Raw genomic sequence first — 20,077 nt, forward strand, 5'->3', positions numbered from 1 at the left:
ATCCATCAAAGTTACCCTTCAGATGTGAAGGAGAAATAAAAACTTTTGCAGACATACAGAAGCTGTAGGAATTTGTCACCAGAAAACCCCTACTGCTAAAAATACTCAAGGGGTTATTTGATCAGCCAAAAAGAACAAAACACATCAAAACAACAAGCTTTTACTTGTTGGAGTAAAAGCTCCAACAAGGTCACAATAAGAACAAGGATAATCTGTGACAACAATAACATAGAAGGGTAGATGTTAAAGATCTATAGTAGCAAAAGAAAATGGAGTGCAGGAGCACTCATAAGACAAAGAATACATGTACATATGAACATTTTTCTCTTAATAAACTAATGGTAACCACCCACAAAAAACCACCACTGAAATATAAGTTTAAAAGAGAAGAAACAAGGGAAAGAACTATGGAATATTACAAAAAAAAAAAAAAAAAAAAAACAACTGACAGAAACAAAAAACAGAAGAACCAGACAAGACACAGAGCTACTGGGAAACAAAACATAAAATGGCTATTGGAAATCCTCAAATGTCAATAATTGCCCCAATTGTAAATGGACTGCACTCACCAGTAAAGAGGCACAGATTTGATCAAAAAGCAAAACCCAACCATATGCTGCCTTCCAGAAACACATATAAGCTGTGAGAACAAAAGTAGACTCAAAGTGAAAGGTTGGAAAATAATTCTCCAAGCAAATAATAACCAAAGGAAAAAGCAGGTGTAGCCATACTCATATCTGACAATGCTGACTTCAAGACAACAAAGATAACCAGAGACCAAGATGGACATTTTATAATGATAAAGGGGACATTGTATCAAGGAGACATAACACTTCTTAATATATATGCACCAAACCAGAGGGCATCAAAATATGTAAGACATCTACTAACTGTTCTAAAATTAGATGCAGATAAAAACATAATCATACTTGGAGATTTCAACACACCACTGATGGCTTTAGATAGATCATCCAAAAAAAATCAATAAAGAAATACTGGCCTTAAATGACACACTGGACCAAAATTATGTAATAAACATTTACAGGATATTTTATCCCAGATTGTCAGATTATACACTCTTCTGTAGTGTGCATGGAGTATTCTCAAGAAAAGACCATATGTTGGGCCACAAAACTAACATCAACAAATTATATCAAGCAAATTTTCTGGCCATAAAGCTTTGAAATTAGGATTCAACTGCAATAAAGAAGTTAAAAAACACAAAAAATGTGGAAATTAAACAACATACTTCTAAAAAATGACGTCAAAGAAGAAATAAAAGCAGAGATCAAAAGATATAAACAGACAAACAAAAATGACGGCAAGACATATAAAAATTTCTGGGATGCAGCATCAAGAAACAAGAAAGAGCCCAAATAAACAACTTAACATCACATCTTAAGGAACTAGAAAACGAAGAACAAAGGCAAGTCAAAACCAGCAGAAGAATGAAATAGTAAAAATTAGAGCAGAAATAAATGAAATAGAGAACAGAAAAACTAAAGAAAACATTAACACAACAAAGAGCTAGTTCTTTGAAAAGATCAGTAAAATTGACAAACCCCTGAAAAGACTCATTAAGGAAAAAAGAGAAAGAACTCATATAAGCAAAATCTGAAATGAAAGAGGAGAAATTACAACAGATATCATAGATATACAAAGGATCATTGTAGAATTCTATAAAAGATTATATGCACCAAGTTCAACAACCTAGAGGAAAGGATAAATTCCTAGAACTGTACAATCCTCCGAGACTGAGTCATGAAAAAGTGGAAAACCTAAATCAACCTATAAGCAGGGAGGAAATAGAAACAACTATAAAAAACCTCCGAAAAAAACAGGTCCAGAACCAGATAGCTACACTACTGAATTCTACCAAACATTCAAAGAAGATTTGGTACCCATCCTTCTCAAAGTCTTCCAAAATATAGAAGAAGAAGCAATACTCCCTAACACATTTTATGAGGCCAGCATAACCATAAGGCCAAAACCTCACAAGGACAACACAAAAAAAGAAAACTATAGACCAATATCTCTAATGAATACAGATGCAAAAATCCTAAACAAAATACTAGCAAATTGAATATCACAACATATTAAAACAATAATACATCACGATCAAGTGGGATTCATTCCAGGAACACAAGGATGGTACAACATATAGAAATTGATCAACATAATACTCCACATTAGCAAAACAAAGAACAAAAATTATATGATCCTATCAATAGATGTAGCAAAGGCATTCGATAAGATACAACATCCCTTTATGTTTAAAACACTCAATAAAATCAGAATAGAAGGAAGGTACTTCAACATAATAAAGGCCCTATATGACAAACCATCAGCTAAATCGTGAAACCATCATACTAAATCATGAAAATAAATGAAGGCTTTTTCTCTAAAATCAGGAACAAGACAATGCTGCCCACTCATTGAACATTGAACATAGTTCTGGAAGTTTTAGCCAGAGCATCAGGCAAAAAAAATGAAATAAAAGGCATCCATCTCAGGAATGAAGAAGTAAAGGTATCACTTTTTGCAGATGATAGGATCTGTATATAGAAAATCCCAAAGACTCCACCAAAAAACTATTAGAAACAATAAGCCAATACAGTGAAGTTGCAGGATACAAAATCAGTATTCAAAAGTCTACTGCTTTCCTATATGCCAATGATGAAACTTCTGAAAATGAACTAAAAAAGAAAAATTCCTTTTACAATTACAACAACAAAATAAAATAAAATACCTAAGAATAAACTTAACAAAGGAGTGAAAGACCTATTTACTGAAAACTACAAAACATTATTAAAAGAAATTGAAAAAGACACAATGGAAATGGAAAAATATTCCATATTCATGGATTGGAAGGATCAAAATAGTTAAAATGGCCATGTTACCAAAAGCAATATACAGATTTAATGCAATCCCCATCAAAATCCCAGTGTCATTTTTTAAAGAAATAGAATAGAAGTTACCAGGTTTGTATGGAACCAGAAAAAAAAACCCAATAGCCAAAGCAATTTCGAGGAAAAAGAATAAAACCAGAGGTATCACACTACCTGACTTCAAATTATATGATATTATATAGCCATGATAATCAAAATGGCCTGCTATTGGCAGAAAAACAGACATACAGGCCAATGGAACAAAATCAACAGCCTAGAAATAAAACCACATAAGTACTATAAATCATCTGTGACAAAGGAGCCAAAAACAGTAGAGAAAGAAAGCCTCTTCAATAAATGGTGCTGGGAAACCTGGAAAGCCACATGTAAAAGAATGAAACTTGATTACAGTTTGTCTCCCTGCACAAAAATTAATTCAAAATGGGTCAAAGACCTAAATACAAGATCTGAAACAATCAATTACATAGAAGAAAAGATAGGAACTAAATTCATGGACCTTGGCCATAGAGAACAGTTTATGAATTTGACCCCAGAGGCAAGGGAAATAAAGGCAAAAATGAATGAGACTATATCAAACTAAAAACCTTCTGCACAGCAAAAGAAACTGACAACAAAACAAATAGCCAACTAAATGGGAGCTGATATTTTTAAATGACAGCTCTGATATGGGGTTAATATCCAAAATATACAAAGAATTCACAAAGCTCAGCAGCAAAGAAGCAAACAATCTAATTAAAAAAGTGGAAAGAGGACCTGAACAGGCACTTCTACCAGGACGACATACAAATGGCCAACAGATACATGAAAAGATGCTCATCTTCACTAGCTATTTGAAAAATGCAAATCAAAATTATAATGAGATACCACCTACACCTGTTAGACTGGCTATTATCAACAAGACAGGTAATAACAAGTGTTAAAGAGAAAGGAGCCCTCATTATCTGCTGGTTAGAATGCAAATTAATATGACCATTATGGGAGAAATTATGGTGGTTCCTCAAAAAATTAAGAATATAACTACCATATGACCCAGAAATCCCTCTACTAGGTCTCTACCCCCAAAACTTGAAAACTTTGGTATATAAAGACACATGCACCCCCACGTTCATCGCAGCATATTTACAGTGGCCAAGACATGGAAACAACGAAAGTGTCCATCGATAGAAAATTGGATAAAGAAGATATGGTACATATATACAGTGGAATACTACTCAGCCATAAGAAATGATGACCTATTGCCATTTACGACAACATGGGTGGACCTTGAGAACATTATACTGAGTGAAATAAGTAAATCAGAAAAAGCTAAGAACTGTATGATTTCACACATAGGTGGGATATAAAACAGACTCACAGACATAGATAAAAGTGAAGTGGTTACCAGGGGTAGGGAGAGTGGGGGAGGAATGAGTGTAAGGGTATAAAGAGGAACAAATGTAAGGTGATGGAAAATGATTTGACTTTGGATGATGGGTATACAACATAATCAAACAGTTCAAATGTTATAAAATATTTACCTGAAACCTATGTATTCTTATTGATCAATATCACCCTGTTAAATTTAATTTTCTAAATAAAATTTCTTCAAAAAGTACAAAAACAAGATTGAAGGTAGTATCTGGTACATAGCAAATAATAAATGTTAGTTATTATAGATATAACATTAAATATAGGAATGTTTTTCTAATAGGTACTTGGAAAGATTATCAACATGAAGTTAAAGTTGTTCATGAACTGTAGGGATAAGCTTTCTGAAGCCCCTTTAAAGAGGTAAGTCTAAATGAACATAATTTTATTTCAAAAGATTTTCAAATACTAAAATGAAAAAAGAGCCATAATTACTGCACCTGTTTTTTTTCTTCTTCACAAGATGGTTAACAGAAATAGATCAGAAGATCAGGCATAATTTATTAACTTTAAATGATATAAAATTAAAATAACCTAACCAGTAAAATTGATCCAATCTAATTGCAGAATTTAGTCTTACTGCAGATTTATGTTTATTCATGGGTATTTTTGAAAATGTGATTTAGAAATACCTATTTTTTAAAAAATAGGTAATAACAAGTGGGAAACAGGTTGAATTGCACCATTTTTGGTGTCTCTGTACTTTAAATACTTCAGAACTAAATTATCAAAATGATCTTTATTAGCCTGACCAGGTGGTGGTGCAGTAGATAGAGCATCAGACTGGGACATGGAGGACCCAGGTTTGAAACCCTGAGGTTGCTGGCTTGAACGCGGACTCATCCAGCTTGAGCACAGGCTCACCAGCTTAAGTGTGGGGTCGCTGGCTTGAGTGTGGGATCATAAACATGACCCCATTGTCGCTGGCTTGAGCCCAAAGGTCGCTGGCTTGAAGCCTAAGGTCGCTGGCATGAGCCCAAGGATGCTGGCTTGAGCAAGGGGTGGGAGTAAGGGTGGGGAGCTCTGCTGTAGCCCCCACACCCGTCAAAGCACATATGAGAAAGCAATCAATGAACAACTAAGGAGCTGCAATGAAGAATTGATGCTTCTCATCTCTCTCCCTTCCTGTCTGTCTGTCCCTATCTGTCCCTCTCTCTGACTCTCTGTTTCTGTCAAAAAAAAAAAAAAGATTTTTTATTATCATCACATTTATATTTGGGGTGTAGTTAGATGTAATTAGGTTATAAACTTTTAATAATATAAAATAGGTAGTTTATTATATGCAAATATGCTTTATTAAAACTTCTGTTGAATGAAGCCAATAGACATGTAGCTAATAGACATCTCAATTTGTGGCTAAAATAAGATGAAATCATTTATTCATATATTTGGAAAGATATGAATTTTGAAATACAAAAGATAAATTAGAAGTATAAAAATTAAATGAGCTCATTCACACGAGTATGGATCATCTGCATAGTATCTCTGTAAAAGTTTTGAATATGTAATAATGAGTAGGAATATTGACTATAAGTATACATAATTTATAATCACTTCCCTAAGGTGAAGTATCACCTAATATACCAGATAGATGCTTTGAGTGGTGAATAATACTACACAGGACAAAAACTGTTAAACTGTTTAAAACTATGTGTTAAATAGAGTCTTATTTTTTCAGTACATATATCAATCAAACTAGTGACATTACAAGCCCTTCACTTTTAGAATAAATAGTGTCTCAGAGATGATGTAGGTTATGGGCAGAAATCCCCTCAAATTCCTCCTCTAAAGCCTGTACCTCTCCAGCCTTCCTCTGTGGTAAGAGAATAATTTGCTGCTCTCTCTCCTCTTGTTTAATATTCCCTCTCTGTTTTGATCCTATGCTTTGCCATTTGTCCTGGATCCTTGCTTTATCACATACTCCCTTTGATTTTTTACCTTTAATCTCTCTTGTTGCCTTTCTCAGTCCAAAGAGTTACTCAGTTTTAAAAAAGAAATAAGCTACTCCCTTAACTTCCTCTGCTCTAGAGCCCTAACCTTTCCTCCTCTTCTCCACCCTTTCTCAATCTCAGCTTCTTTGAAGAGTGTTCATACTCATCTTGATCTCTCGTTCACACTGCTTCCCACTGCAGTTTGGATTTAATTTCCTTTTTGTCGCCAAATTGTTCCGACTTAATCATGAAGAAATTGCTTTTTGTATTATCCACGGGATACTTTTTATTTGTAACATTTCTGCTGGGTTGGACAGTATATTTACCTCTGCATCATGACTATTCTCTCCTGTGTCTCCTCTCACCCCTCTTTTGTTTTGACTCTGCCTTCCTGCAGTAAGCAGCTTCAGACATGACTGCCAGTGATCACCACCTCCTGGGATTCCCACTCTACATTTTCCTGTTGTGTGGACCACACCAAATGATTTGCTTCTAATAAGCAGAATATGGCAACAGTGATAGAATGTGTCTTCTGCAATTAAGACTATGACTTTTGCTTTGCTGGCATTCTCGCTCTGTTCTTGCGTGCTCCTCTGATGAAGCATGCTGGGGATGAGCCGGGGAAGTAGCTGAGGGCGAGCTCCAGCCAACCCTAGTGAGGACCCACCGCCCTCATTCCAGTGGCCTGGAGGAGCTGCCTGAGCCTGGCAGTGGATCCTTCCCCCTTCAGACCTGAAGATAACTGTAGCATAGGTGACATCTTTACTCCAGTCTCAAAACAGTGGAAGTCACTATCTCAGTAATAGAGCTAATTTTTATATATGTGATATTGAGGAATAAGGCTAAAATACTGTACATTAAAACTGCTAGTCTGTTAATAAGCCACTGCCTTCAGCACGGTCCTTTTTTTTTTTTAATTGAACTATTATAATTGGTACCAGAATTTCAGCTTGAATTTTACTAGCTTTCTGATTCCTGTTTCTATTCATATTATTAATGGTACTGAGAGCTAATAAAATGGTTGAAAAATAGACGGTGGTCAATTTTAAAGAATGATCAGTGAGTGAATACAGATCATAAACTTCTAGAACCTGCATAAGTCAGTGTCTTAAAGGGATTCAAATCATGTTCATTAAGAAATAATTTTTAAAAAAAATCGACCTGGAAATGCTGAGGTCGCCGGTTCGAAACCCTGGGCTTGCCTGGTCAAGGCACATATGGGAGTTGATGCTTCCAGCTCCTCCCCCCTGTCTCTCTCGGTCTCTCTCTCCTCTCTCTCTCTCTCTCTCTCTCTCTCCCTTTCTCTCTCCTCTCTAAAATGAATTTAAAAAATAATAATAATTAACAAGGGTGTGTGTTTGTGTACAGTCTTTTTTTTTTTTTTTTTTTTTTTTTTTTTTACAGAGACAGAGAGTCAGAGTGAGGGATAGACAGGGACAGACAGACAGGAACGGAGAGATGAGAAGCATCAATCGTTAGTTTTTCGCTGCGCATTGTGACACCTTAGTTGTTCATTGACTGCTCTCTCACATGTGCCCTGACCGTGGGCCTTCAGCAGATCGAATAACCCCCTGCTCAAGCCAGCGACCTTGGATCCAAGCTGGCGAGCTTTTTGCTCAAGCCAGATGAGCCCGTGCTCAAACTGGCAACCTCGGGGTCTCGAACCTGCGTCCTCCGCATCCCAGTCTGATGCTCTAGCCACTGCGCCACTGCCTGGTCAGGCTATACAGTCTTATAATAGGTAATAGTGCAAATTAATAATTACCTTTTACAAGCATTATCTTTTCTGCAGTAGAGTGTGTTTTTACTCTTTTTAATTTAAGACTTTCTTGTCATATTTTTAAAACATTTTCAGATTTAAAATATTTTAGATGGAAGAAATCTCAATTTGAGTCAAAGTAAGTTTTTTTTAACGTTCTATCAACAGTTTTTACCGATTTGTTCTGGAACCAGAACTGACGTTAGTGGCTAATAACCTCATTGCACCAGTAGCGAAATTCTTGGATATCCCTGAATCACCTCTTCTAACCCTCAACCTGATTACTCCTGAAGGCTGGCTGGTTGAAACAGTACACAGCAACTGTGACCTTGATAACATTCACTTAAAAGATGTAAGTTATCATGTAAAGTTATATAAAGAAAAAGGAAAAAGATAAATTCTTACCAATTATGATAACTGTAGAAAGTGAGTGATTATACTGTGACTGCTCATCAAAGATTTTTTTTCTTTAGGATTCTACCCAGGTTCTGACCCAGGCTTTTCTTTGATTTCTAAGATTCTCTAACTTCCAACTTGAGCTGCTTAGTGTTCTGGGTTTCCAGATGTCCTCACTGATTCTGTGCTTCAGATCTCTGGTTCATAGGTGCTATTCTCAAGCAAACAATGTAGAAAACATGCAGATGGATACATGGCAACTTAGGACGCACCACTGTGTTCCTGGTTTGCCCTTCAGGTTTTATTTTTAACTCAGAAAGAAACAGTTCAGTTTCATCTGAAACCCTTTTTCTGCTGCCCGCTCATAGCCAGAGACGGCAGTCCTAAAGAGATAGGGCAAAAAGCAGGGACGCGGCACCGCAGGCTGGCTGCTTTGCTTTCCATCGTCTCTAGCGTGACCCCTTGTCCCGCAATGACCAGACTTCTCTTCCCTTCCTGTTGTCATTTAGCCCGCAGCACAAAAAAGGGGAGGAGACTATTTTTTATTATCCGAGTTTTCAAACATTCTACTCAAAAAGGGATTCAGCCCCACAAAGAGGAGGTACATTTCAGGAGAGTGCACCTACAGAGCAGGTATCTGGGAACTGAGAGAACGTCCTCCTCGTTATCCTCCTCGTGTCTGGTTCTGCACAGCCTCCCACCTGTTTCCAGCAGCTTCAGAGAGGCGTCATTGCCTTGACCTAGGCATAAACATTTTACCTCTGATAATTTGGTTACAAGTGTTCAACAAATTTATTTCCCATGCTTTTTATGTGTTACCTTTGCCTAAAGATTTTCCTCTTAGGCAAGCTTTTCTGATCCACTGGTGAGTAGATTCTATGGGATATTAAGTCACTTCCCTGGAACACGTACTCACCAATACCCCCAGCTTGACCCACCCAAAGAAGAACCTAAAACTTAGTCATAGCTATCATCTAAAATTAGTCCTTCAAATCTAGGAAAAGAATAGAAAAGGAGAAAAATAATAAAACCCATGAGTGGAAATTGAGAAATGAACTTGGCAAGAAGTTAAAAAAAATTTTTTTCCATGAGTTTTATCTCTTAAAATGAATCTATTGGGTCCAAAATGGATAAAGAGTTTGTGGTGGGAGAATTATGCAGCTTAGAAAAGATTTTAAATTGCGTCTGCTGGTATAAAATTTCTGCAGCTATTAAACAATTAATGGAGATTAACTAAACATTTTTTGTTGTGAGTAGCAAATATAGCAGTGTCTTTATAGAAGCTATTTAAGTGAACAGTAGTAGCTCTATTTATTTTAGAAGACTAAAATAGAGAAGTTATTTCCTCTGTCTTCATAGGCCGTGAACAAACAGAAGGAAATTATAAATTCTAGCAGCTGTAAAAGTTAACTGCCTCTGAGGCTCTTCTCTTCCACTGTATGCTGCACATGCTCAGAATATTACCTGCAGCTATCCTGGGAGACTGTTAAATAACAAGTAAAGTAAAGGCGTCTGTTAGAGTAGAAAGAAGGAGTTGTGGGTCAAGGACAAAAATGTACCATTGCAAAAATCAAACTAATAATGAGAGTTTTGTCCCTACACACAAGACCACACAAGTCCTTTACCAGAACATTGGTCAACCGTTAGTATTTAGAACAGATAAACAGCCTGACCTGTGGTGGCGCAGTGGATAAAGCATCGACCTGGAAATGCTGAGGTCGCTGGTTCGAAACCCTGGGCTTGCCTAGTCAAGGCACATATGGGAGTTGATGCTTCCAGCTCCTCCCCCCTTCTCTCTGTGTGTGTCTCTCTCTCCTCTCTCTCTCTGTCTCTCTCTCTCCTCTCTAAAAATAAATAAATAAAATAAAAATATTTTTAAAAAGCCTTGTATGTAATTATTAAAAAAAAAAAGAACAGATAAACAAAAATATAAAGGAGATGTAAACATCAATAAAGATTACTAGATTCCAAATTCTTGATTATGGAAACTAATTTTACTTAAACTAATGTAACTTAAGTCATCTTTATGAAATTATTAGAAAATTTTAAATATTCACTGAAAAAAACCTCTGTGAAAACAAATTGACTGTTTTTTTGGTGTTATGGTTTGAATAAGTCAACAGAATTGATGTCTGTTACACAGATATATAGGGACAAAAGAAATTTTTACATTAATATATCATAAAATGAGGATACTCTTAGTCATAGACTGATTGAATATATTTGAACTTTGCCCTAATGTCTAATTTATAATGAAAAATATTTATACTTTATTTCACAAACACTTAGGGGCACAGTTTCCTTGTCTATAAAATGAAAGAGTTAAACTAGATGATCTCTACTATAAATATTCTTATATTCTGAGACTATCCTATGAAAATCTTTGTATAAGGTCTGCAGACACAGGTAAATGAAATATATGAAGTTCATCACTTAGAATAGTAATAAGTCAACCACTAATACAGAACCCAATTAAAATTTTTGAAACAAATACTGTTTTCAAAGAAGTCACTTGTTTCTTATTCTTATAAACAGTAGAAGTATAAGAGCTGGACTCAAACAAATGCTATACACAAGTACTATAATTATTTCTTGTTATAACTACAGTCAAAGAAAATCAAATAGGAACCCTGGCCAGTTGGCCAGTGGTAAAGCATCAGCCTAGTATATGGAAGTCTCAGGTTCAATTACTGATCAAGGCACACAGGAGAAGGGACCATCTGCTTCTCCACCCCTCCCTCTCCTCTCTCTATTTCTCTCTCTCTTCACCTCCCACAGCCATGGCTCGAATGACTTGAGCATGTCGGCCCCAGGCACTGAGGATGACTCCATGGCCTTGCCTCAAGTGCTAAAATAGCTTGGTTGCAAAGCAATCGGGCAGCAGCCCCAGATGGGCAGAGCATTGCCTGGTAGGGGGCTTGCCAGGTTGATCCTAGTCAGGTTGCATTTGGGAATCTGACTCTCTACCTCCCCACCTCTCACTTAATTTTAAAAAAGAGAAAGAAAAAAATAGGATAGAGAATATTTTTAAATACAGGTGTTCCTTGGATTACAACAGTCTCAACATAATGTTTTTAGTTTTCGATGCTTACTCCCATAAAAACTTTTTAAAAAATTGAGAAATGAGTGTTTTGGCTTATGCTGTTAGCATTGTACTTATGGACTACATGAGCAAACTAGTTTGGTGGTGTGCAGCAGAAGAATGTGCAGTACAGTACAGTATATTTAGGTCCTTTTCCTTTTCCTGTGCCTCAATTGTGTTTTTATGTTCTAGATTATGATTGCACAACTGTGCTAGGATAGGTAAGATACTTAGTCTAGGGTGTGTTTCAACTTACACCAAAATATGGGTTAGTTCACTGCCATAGGAACGGAACTGTGTCCTAACCCAAGGACTCCCTCCCTGTATTCTGTTTCCTACACACACTAAGCAACGGTGTTGAAAACCTCATAGAGTGAGTTAAACTATAGATTCATCTGCTCAACAAAATTACTAAACTATGTAAAAATCACTTCTTATATTTGATTTAATTTCATGTTTGGTTATGTTTTTCAGCTGAAAGAGAGAAAAAATCTTTAGTCCTGAGATACTTATTGTAGTATTTCCAATAGAGGAAAGCCTGGAAACAATTGGAATCACCAGCACTTGAAGGATGTTTATAGAGTCAGGGACATGTTTCGAGAAAACTAAATTTAATGAAAAAGCAGGTTATGCTTTCTTTAGTAAAAGTTGATGAGAAAAATAGAAACCAGTGCATTGATGTGTTTATGAATGTTTAGTCTGTGCATGATTTCCACTTTTTATCCTTTTCACTTTCTTATATTTACTAAATTTTCTCTGATGAGCTTATGTTATTTTGAGGGCAAAACATTTAAACATTAATATTTTTAAATTATAAGAAAGGCAGTAGATGGTAATAAGTTGGCTTTCTTGCCAAGTCTCAAGAGGGAGCTCGATATAGGGCAATAGCAGTGAAGCAGATCCTTTGAGAACTTTTCCATCTAAATCTGTCTTGAAGAGAGATCTCTGAATGCTATAACTCTATGACAACTTTTCTGTTTATGACATTGATGCATATATCCTGAGTAGAGCTGCTGTCATGGGAAAGGAAAAAGAAACTTTATCATGAACTTAGGTTTTCAAGAAATTAATTCAACTATTAGGTTCACTCCTGTAAAAGCAAGACTTGAGGAGAGGGAGGGGGTTTGGGAGGGGAGGGGCACAAAGAAAACCAGATGGAAGGTGACGGAAGACAATTTGACTTTGGGTGATGGATATGCAACATAATCAAATGTCAAAATAACCTGGAGATGTTTTCTCTGAATCTGTGTACCCTGATTAATCAATGTCACCCCATTAAAATTAATAATAAAGGAAAAAATATATTATTAAAAGAAATGTTCAAGATTTAAAAAAAAAAAAGACTTGAAGTTGCCCATCCAAAATTCATTGACTAATATTAAAATAATCTCATTTAGTTATTATAATATTTGTATTATGGGAATGACCGATGACGTATTTCCTCCACAGATTGAGAGAACTGTTGTAGCAGGATATGAACTAGAATACCTGCTACTTGAAGGACATTGCTTTGATATAGCAACAGAAAAACCTCCTCGGGGTCTGCAGTTTACACTTGGCACAAAAAATCAACCTGTTGCAGTTGATACAATAGTGATGGCCAATCTTGTAAGTATTATGAATACTTATTTGATACTATTACAATTAGATGTTTTGGTAAAATCATTAAAATTAGGTGTTTTGGTAAACTCCTCTAAATTTTTCTAATAATAAGATAAAATAATTTTTATCCTGCTGTTGCTGAACAGCTCCCAAAAAACAAAATTGCAACATTGAATAAGGTAATTAAATAAAACAAAATGAAGGGAATTATGTTTTCAGAACGTGCTTTTACAGATGATTGCAAAAATCTCCTTCCTTGGAATTCATTTGTAGAATTCAATCATCCCGCAGTTAGTAAGCACGTTCTTTGATGATTCGTGTATAGTCTGGCTTAAACAGTTGGATGTGTGTTTAGTCATACAACTATGATCATATTTTTCTCATCTTAAAAGGGGTATTTTCAATTAAAAGCAAACCCAGGTGCTTGGATACTGAAATTACGCAAAGGAAAATCTGAAGATATTTATCAAATAGTTGGGTGAGTTATATAAACCACTGTTAAATTTTTATGTGTAAATAAGTTATTAGTGTGATATAACAAAGATCATCATAACAGTTAAAATGTTCACAAGTACCATTACTATAAAACAAATACTAAGTTATAGAACTGTGGCATTTGTTCCAAATTCTTTTTGTTTTATTTCAAAAATATAAAAGGATTGCCTAATATGTATTTATTGTTCTTTATTCTGTCTCCTTTAGTTAACTGTTTTCTATACACTTTTTCATATGTTAACCTAATTAATATATTTTTTAAGTTTTTCTTTTTTTAATTTATTTATTGATTTTAGAGAAAGAGGGAGAGAGAAAGAAAGAGAGAGAGAGGAGACATCAGTTTGTTGTTCCACTTATTTATGCATTCATTGGTTGATTGTTGTATGTGTCCTGATTGGGAATTGAACCTGAAAACTTGGTATAGCAGGAAGACTCTCTCGCCATCTGAGCTACCTGGCCAGGACAGGATAATATAAATGTTTTTATTCGATGACAATATAATGTATGTTATGTCGTATATAAGAAAGCCATTATCCATGGATTATGTTCAGTCTTTTTCATTTTTATAAGTAAGAATTGGTTTCTTTCATAGTATCTTCTTACCTGCTTATCAACAAGCATAGTATAAAGCAAGAATTATTAGACTTTTTCTATAGGAGCTAATAGAAAATACTTAATGTTTTAGGGCAGTGGTCCCCAACCTTTTTTGGGCCATGGACCGGTTTAATATCAGAAAATATTTTCACAGACCAGCCTTTAGGGTGGGACGGATAAATGTATCACGTGACTGAAACAAGCGTCAAGAGTGAGTCTTAGTTGGATGTAACAGAGGGAATCTGGTCATTTTTTAAAATTAAAACATCATTCAGACTTAAATATAAATAAAAACAGAAATAATGTAAGTTATGTATTCTTCCTCTGCAAACTGGTACCAAATGGCCCACGGACCAGTATCGGTCCACGGCCCGGGGGTTGGGGACCACTGTTTTAGGGTAGATATGATCTTTGTCAATATATTCTTTTCTTATCAAGCATTTTAAAACATGAAAATCAATTTTAGTTCAGGGACCATGCAAAAGTAGGTCACCAACCTGATTTCACTTCCCAGCCATAGTTTGCCGACCCCTTATAAAGTCTTTTTACACCATTTAATAAATATCTGTACTTTTCATTTATTTAAACAAATACAAGCTTGGGCCAAAGTAGCTATACAGTTGTGAGGATGCAAAACACAGAGTTAATAAAGCTATTGTAACACCATACCCTGTGTGTCTTTTTTTATACGAACAACTGTAAACCTACTTTGTCCCACCCTGTATTTATTGAGCACTGTTATTACACCAGAACTGTGCTCAGAAACGATAATATGGGAATAGAGGTTATTGGACCTTTTTCACTGCTCTTACCTCTTTCCCTATACTGTACCTAGCACATAGTGTCATTCAACAAATATGCTTAATAATTTGTGTACACAAAGCCTACAATGCTTAATTCTGTAATAGGGAATAGGATTGGGGTAAGTCAGTCTCAACATTAAGAATGAGATAGTAGTGCCTCAAGAGAGTTTTAAAGAATTATAGTGACTTACTACTAATCATACCACAGACAAAACATTTCAGGAACAGGAAGAGGGTACAGATCTCTCATCATAAACTGTTAGGGATATGTGTGTTTTAGAAATACAATTTTCCAGATTTTAGAAAGTTAATACGATACATATATAATATATTATAACACATCAGGCAAGATCTAAGAAAGCACTTTATTAAACAAATATTTCTCTTGCAAAATTTGTAAATACTTACATTAAAAGGATATATAATAAATATAAAAGAAAATGAAAACAAGCCACAGACTGGGAGAAAAATATTCGTAAAGCCTACATCTGACTAAGAACTTATATATAGAATGTATAAAGAACTATCAAAACTCAACAGTAAGAAAACAACCTGATAAAAAATGTACAGAAGACTTGAACAGACACTTCACCAGAAGAGACATATAAATGGCAAATAAGCACATAAAATCATGCTCAACATCGTTAGTTATTAGGAAAATGCATATTTAACCCACAATGAGATACTGCCACTCATCTCTTAGAACAGTGAACATTAAAAAGACTGACACTGGGGCATTACAATACCTGACTTCAAACTATATTATAGAGCCACGACAATCAAAACAGCATGGTATTGGCAGAAACATAGACATTCAGACCAATGGAACAGAATAGAAAGTCCAGAAATAAAACCACATATATATGGTCAAATAATTTTTGATAAAGGGGCCAACAACACACAATGGAAAAAGAAAGTCTCTTCAACAAATGGTGCTGGGGGCCCTGGCCGGTTGGCTCAGTGGTAGAGCATCGGCCTGGTGTGCAGAAGTCCCGGGTTCAATTCCCGGCCAGGGCACACAGGAGAAGCGCCCATCTGCTTCTCCACCCCTCCCCCTCTCCTTCCTCTCTGTCTCTCTCTTCCCCTCCTGCAGCCAAGGCTCCATTGGAGCAAAGATGGCCCGGGCGCTGGGGATGGCTCCTTGGCCTCTGCCCCAGGCGCTAGAGTGGCTCTGGTCGCGGCAGAGCGACGCCCCGGAGGGGCAGAGCATCGCCCCCTGGTGGGCAGAGCGTCGCCCCCTGGTGGGCGAGCCGGGTGGATCCTGGTCAGGCGCATGGGGGAGTCTGTCTGTCTCTCCCTGTTCCTAGCTTCAGAAAAATACAAAAAAAAAAGAAAAAAACAAACGGTGCTGGGAAAACTGGAAAGCCACATGCAAAAGAATGAAACTCAACTACAGTTTGTCCCCTTGTACTAAAATTAATTCAAAATGCATCAAAGACCTAAATATAAGATCTGAAACAATAAAGTACATAGAAGAAGACATAGGTACTAAATCATGGACCTTGGTTTTAAAGAGCATTTTATGAATTTGACTCCAAAGGCAAGGGAAGTGAAGTGTCTGCTCAGCAAGAGAAACTGACAACAAAATAAACGGACAGCCAACTAAATGGGAAATGATATTTTCAAATAACAGCTCAGATAAGGGCCTAATATCCAAAATATACAAAGAACTCATAAAACTCAACAACAAACAAACAAACAATCCAATAAAAAAATGGGAAGAGGACATGAACAGACACTTCTCTCAGGAAGAAATACAAATGGCCAACAGATATATGAAAAGATGCTCATCTTCATTAGTTATTAGAGAAATGCAAATCAAAACGGCAATGAGATACCACCTCACACCTGTTAGACTAGCTATTATTAACAAGACAGGTAATAGCAAATGTTGGAGAGGCTGTGGAGAAAAAGGAACCCTCATTCACTGTTGGTGGGAATGTAAAGTAGTACAACCATTGTGGAAGAAAGCATGGTGCTTTCTCAAAAAACTGAAAATAGAACTACCTTATGACCCAGCAATCCCTCTACTGGGTATATACCCCCAAAACTCAGAAACATTGATACGTAAAGACACATGCAGCCCCATGTTCGTTGCAGCATTGTTCACAGTGGCCAGGACATGGAAACAACCAAAAAGCCCTTCAATAGAAGACTGGATAAAGAAGATATGGCACATATATACTATGGAATACTACTCAGCCATAAGAAATGATGACATCGGATCATTTACAACAAAATGGTGGGATCTTGATAACATTATACAAAGTGAAATAAGTAAATCAGAAAAAACCAGGAACTGCATTATTCCATACGTAGGTGAGACATAAAAACGAGACTAAGAGACATTGATAAGAGTGTGGTGGTTGGGGGGGGGGGGGAGAGGAAAAGGGGGAGGGGGAGGAGCACAAAGAAAACTAGATAGAAGGTGATGGAGGACAATCTGACTTTGGGTGATGGGTATGCAAAATAATTGATTGATAAGATAACCTGGACATGTTTTCTTTGAACATATGTACCCTGATTTATTGATGTCACCTAGTAAAATTAATAAAAAAAAAAGACTGACACTACCAAGTGATGGTGAGGATATGAAGCAACAGGAACTGTCATACCCTATCAGTGGGGATGTAGGATAGTACAACCACCTTAGAACAGTTTGGCAAGGGCCCTGGCTGGTTAGCTCAGTTGGTTTGAGCGTCCTCCCAAAATGACAAAGTTGTAGTTCAATCCGCAGTCAGGGCATACACAGGAAGCAACCACTTAATGCATGGCTGAGTGGAACAACAAATGAATGCTTCCCTTTCCCCACCCCTCTTTCTCCTTTCCTCTCTCTGTCTCTCTAAAAATCACCCAATACATTAAAAAAATAAGCCCTGGCCAGATAGTTTGGTTGGTTGGCACCTTGTCCTGAAGCACAGAGAGGTCTCTGGTTCGATCCCCAATCAGGGTACATACAGGAACGGCTCAATATTCCTGTCTCTGTCTCTCTTTCCCTGCCTCTCTCTAAGATAAAAATAGTAAAAAAATACTTAAAAAAGAAGAACAGGCAGGACTTTAAAAATATGTACACACACTTAAACCATATGATCCAGGCATTTACTCATAGATATTTACCAAAATAAAAGGAAATAATATGTTTGTACAAAGACTTGTACATTAATGTTCATAGCAGTTTTATTTGTAATTGTCAGAAACAATCCAAATGTTAACAATTGAAGAAATAATCAAAATGTGGTACAATCCATATAATGGAATTCTATCCAGCAATATAGAGGGTGGACTTTTGGCCCTGGCCGGTTTGCTCAGTGGTAGAGCGTTGGCCTGGTAGATGTCCCGGGTTAGATTCCTGGTGAAGGCACACAGGAGAAGTGCCTATCTGCTTCTCCACCCCTCCCTCTCTTTCTTCTCTCTCTCTCTTCTCCTCCCCTCTTGCAGCCATGGCTCAATTAGAGCAAGTTGGCCCTGGGCGCTGAGGATGGTGCCATTGCCTCTGCCTCATGCTAAAGGTGCTAAAAATGGCTTCCATTGCAATGGAGCAAGGGCCCCAGATGGATGGAGCATCGCCCCCTAGTGGACTTGGTGGATGGATCCCAGTCAGGGTGCATGCAGCAGTCTGTCTCTGCCTCAACCTCCTCTCACTAAATTAAATGAAGTAAAGTAAAACAAAATATAAAATAAAAGTGATAAACCTTTGATAACACAGTGACAGAGATGAATCTCAAAATAATTATGCTGGGTTAAAGAAATGTGGCCAAAAAAGAGCAAATTCTGTATAATTCCTTTTATAAGTTATAATGACTAGGTAATACAAACTGTAGTGACAGAAATCAGATCACTGGTTGCTTGGGGATGGGAACGGTGAGGGCAGGCAAAAGCAGCGATACATATGGAAGATAAATAGATGAACAAAACACAGATTCTACCCTTCTAAAACTTTTCTCAGTAAGAAAGAGGTGTTAAGAAAATGAGTGACTATTAACACATTATAAATACTATAAAAGAATGCAATATGGTACAGAAAATAAAGCAAAATATACTGTAACATTTATACTGGTCCTTATAAAAACTGTGGTTTCAAGGTATAATTTCAAGAGCCATTGGTGCTTTGTTTAGCTCTTTGATTTTGTGCAAACTCTACCGCCAGGAACTCAGTGTTTCTATATGTGTCACTACTGCTTCACCTTTGCTTTTTGCAAAGGGACAACCTTTTGGAATTAGATAAACTGTGATTCAAATTCTTTCTCTACCACCAGCTGTCTGTATAATCTTGCATTAGTTTCTTTACCACCTGAAGTTTTTATTTCCTTATAACAAGAGGGGATAATCCTACCTACCTTGTGGAGTCTTGGTACAGACTAAGTACCATCATAGAGACATCATAGAGTCCTGTGTCTCACATTGAGTAAATGTCCATTTCCTCCCCACTTATTTTATATTATTCCTTAACGAACTATAATCATATTATTGTATATTATGTATATGTGTTACATAATACCTATTTTACATAATGTATATATAATATAGATTATGTAAAACTAGATATTATATTAGATTCTAGTTTATTACCATTATTTGCTGTTATACACAATCTATACCTGAATCCATTAGAGAGAAAATAGCCCTTGATATTATATTTTAAGTACCCCTAATATATTAGTGGAAAACTAATTTTTCTCATTTATAGACAACTTTTGGTAATAGAAATAATTTCACATTTGTATTATTTATAAACAATAAAACCATAAACTTCTCTGTCATAATTTAATTAATTCTAAATGTGATTAATATGTCACTAAGTATTCAGAATGGAAAAAACAAATGATGCTACTTTGTAATAAAACTTCTTTGCAATTGATGTATCAATAATGAAAAATAAGTTAATATAAAATTATAATAATGGAAATTCTGTTTATCCCATTTCATGATTTCATTCTAATTGATATTACATTTAGGAAATATGCTGAAAAGCTAAGCTTAAATAATATTGACATCAGTTTTTAAGTCCAGATTTTAAAACCATGGCTAAATCACTTGATAATTTAAAATGTGACTTTCTGTTTATTATGCATAATCCTCACAGGTCCTTTTTTGCCTGT

At 36.2% G+C, this 20,077-nt stretch overlaps 1 protein-coding gene across 3 annotated transcripts in view; it reads left to right on the forward strand.

The window, feature by feature from the left end:
• The window catches only part of UGGT2 (UDP-glucose glycoprotein glucosyltransferase 2), a 231,789-nt gene that overhangs the window by 161,460 nt on the left and 50,252 nt on the right, over positions 1-20,077 (forward strand). For all 3 annotated transcript variants that reach the window (XM_066380674.1, XM_066380675.1, XM_066380676.1), the window contains 4 exons: positions 4,600-4,679; positions 8,175-8,358; positions 12,934-13,092; positions 13,479-13,564. In XM_066380674.1, coding sequence (XP_066236771.1) covers positions 4,600-4,679; positions 8,175-8,358; positions 12,934-13,092; positions 13,479-13,564 — 509 coding nt within the window. The remainder of the gene's footprint in view (positions 1-4,599; positions 4,680-8,174; positions 8,359-12,933; positions 13,093-13,478; positions 13,565-20,077) is intronic.

Source organism: Saccopteryx leptura, chromosome 4 (genome assembly GCF_036850995.1).
Source record: "Saccopteryx leptura isolate mSacLep1 chromosome 4, mSacLep1_pri_phased_curated, whole genome shotgun sequence".
Lineage (NCBI taxonomy): Eukaryota > Metazoa > Chordata > Mammalia > Chiroptera > Emballonuridae > Saccopteryx > Saccopteryx leptura.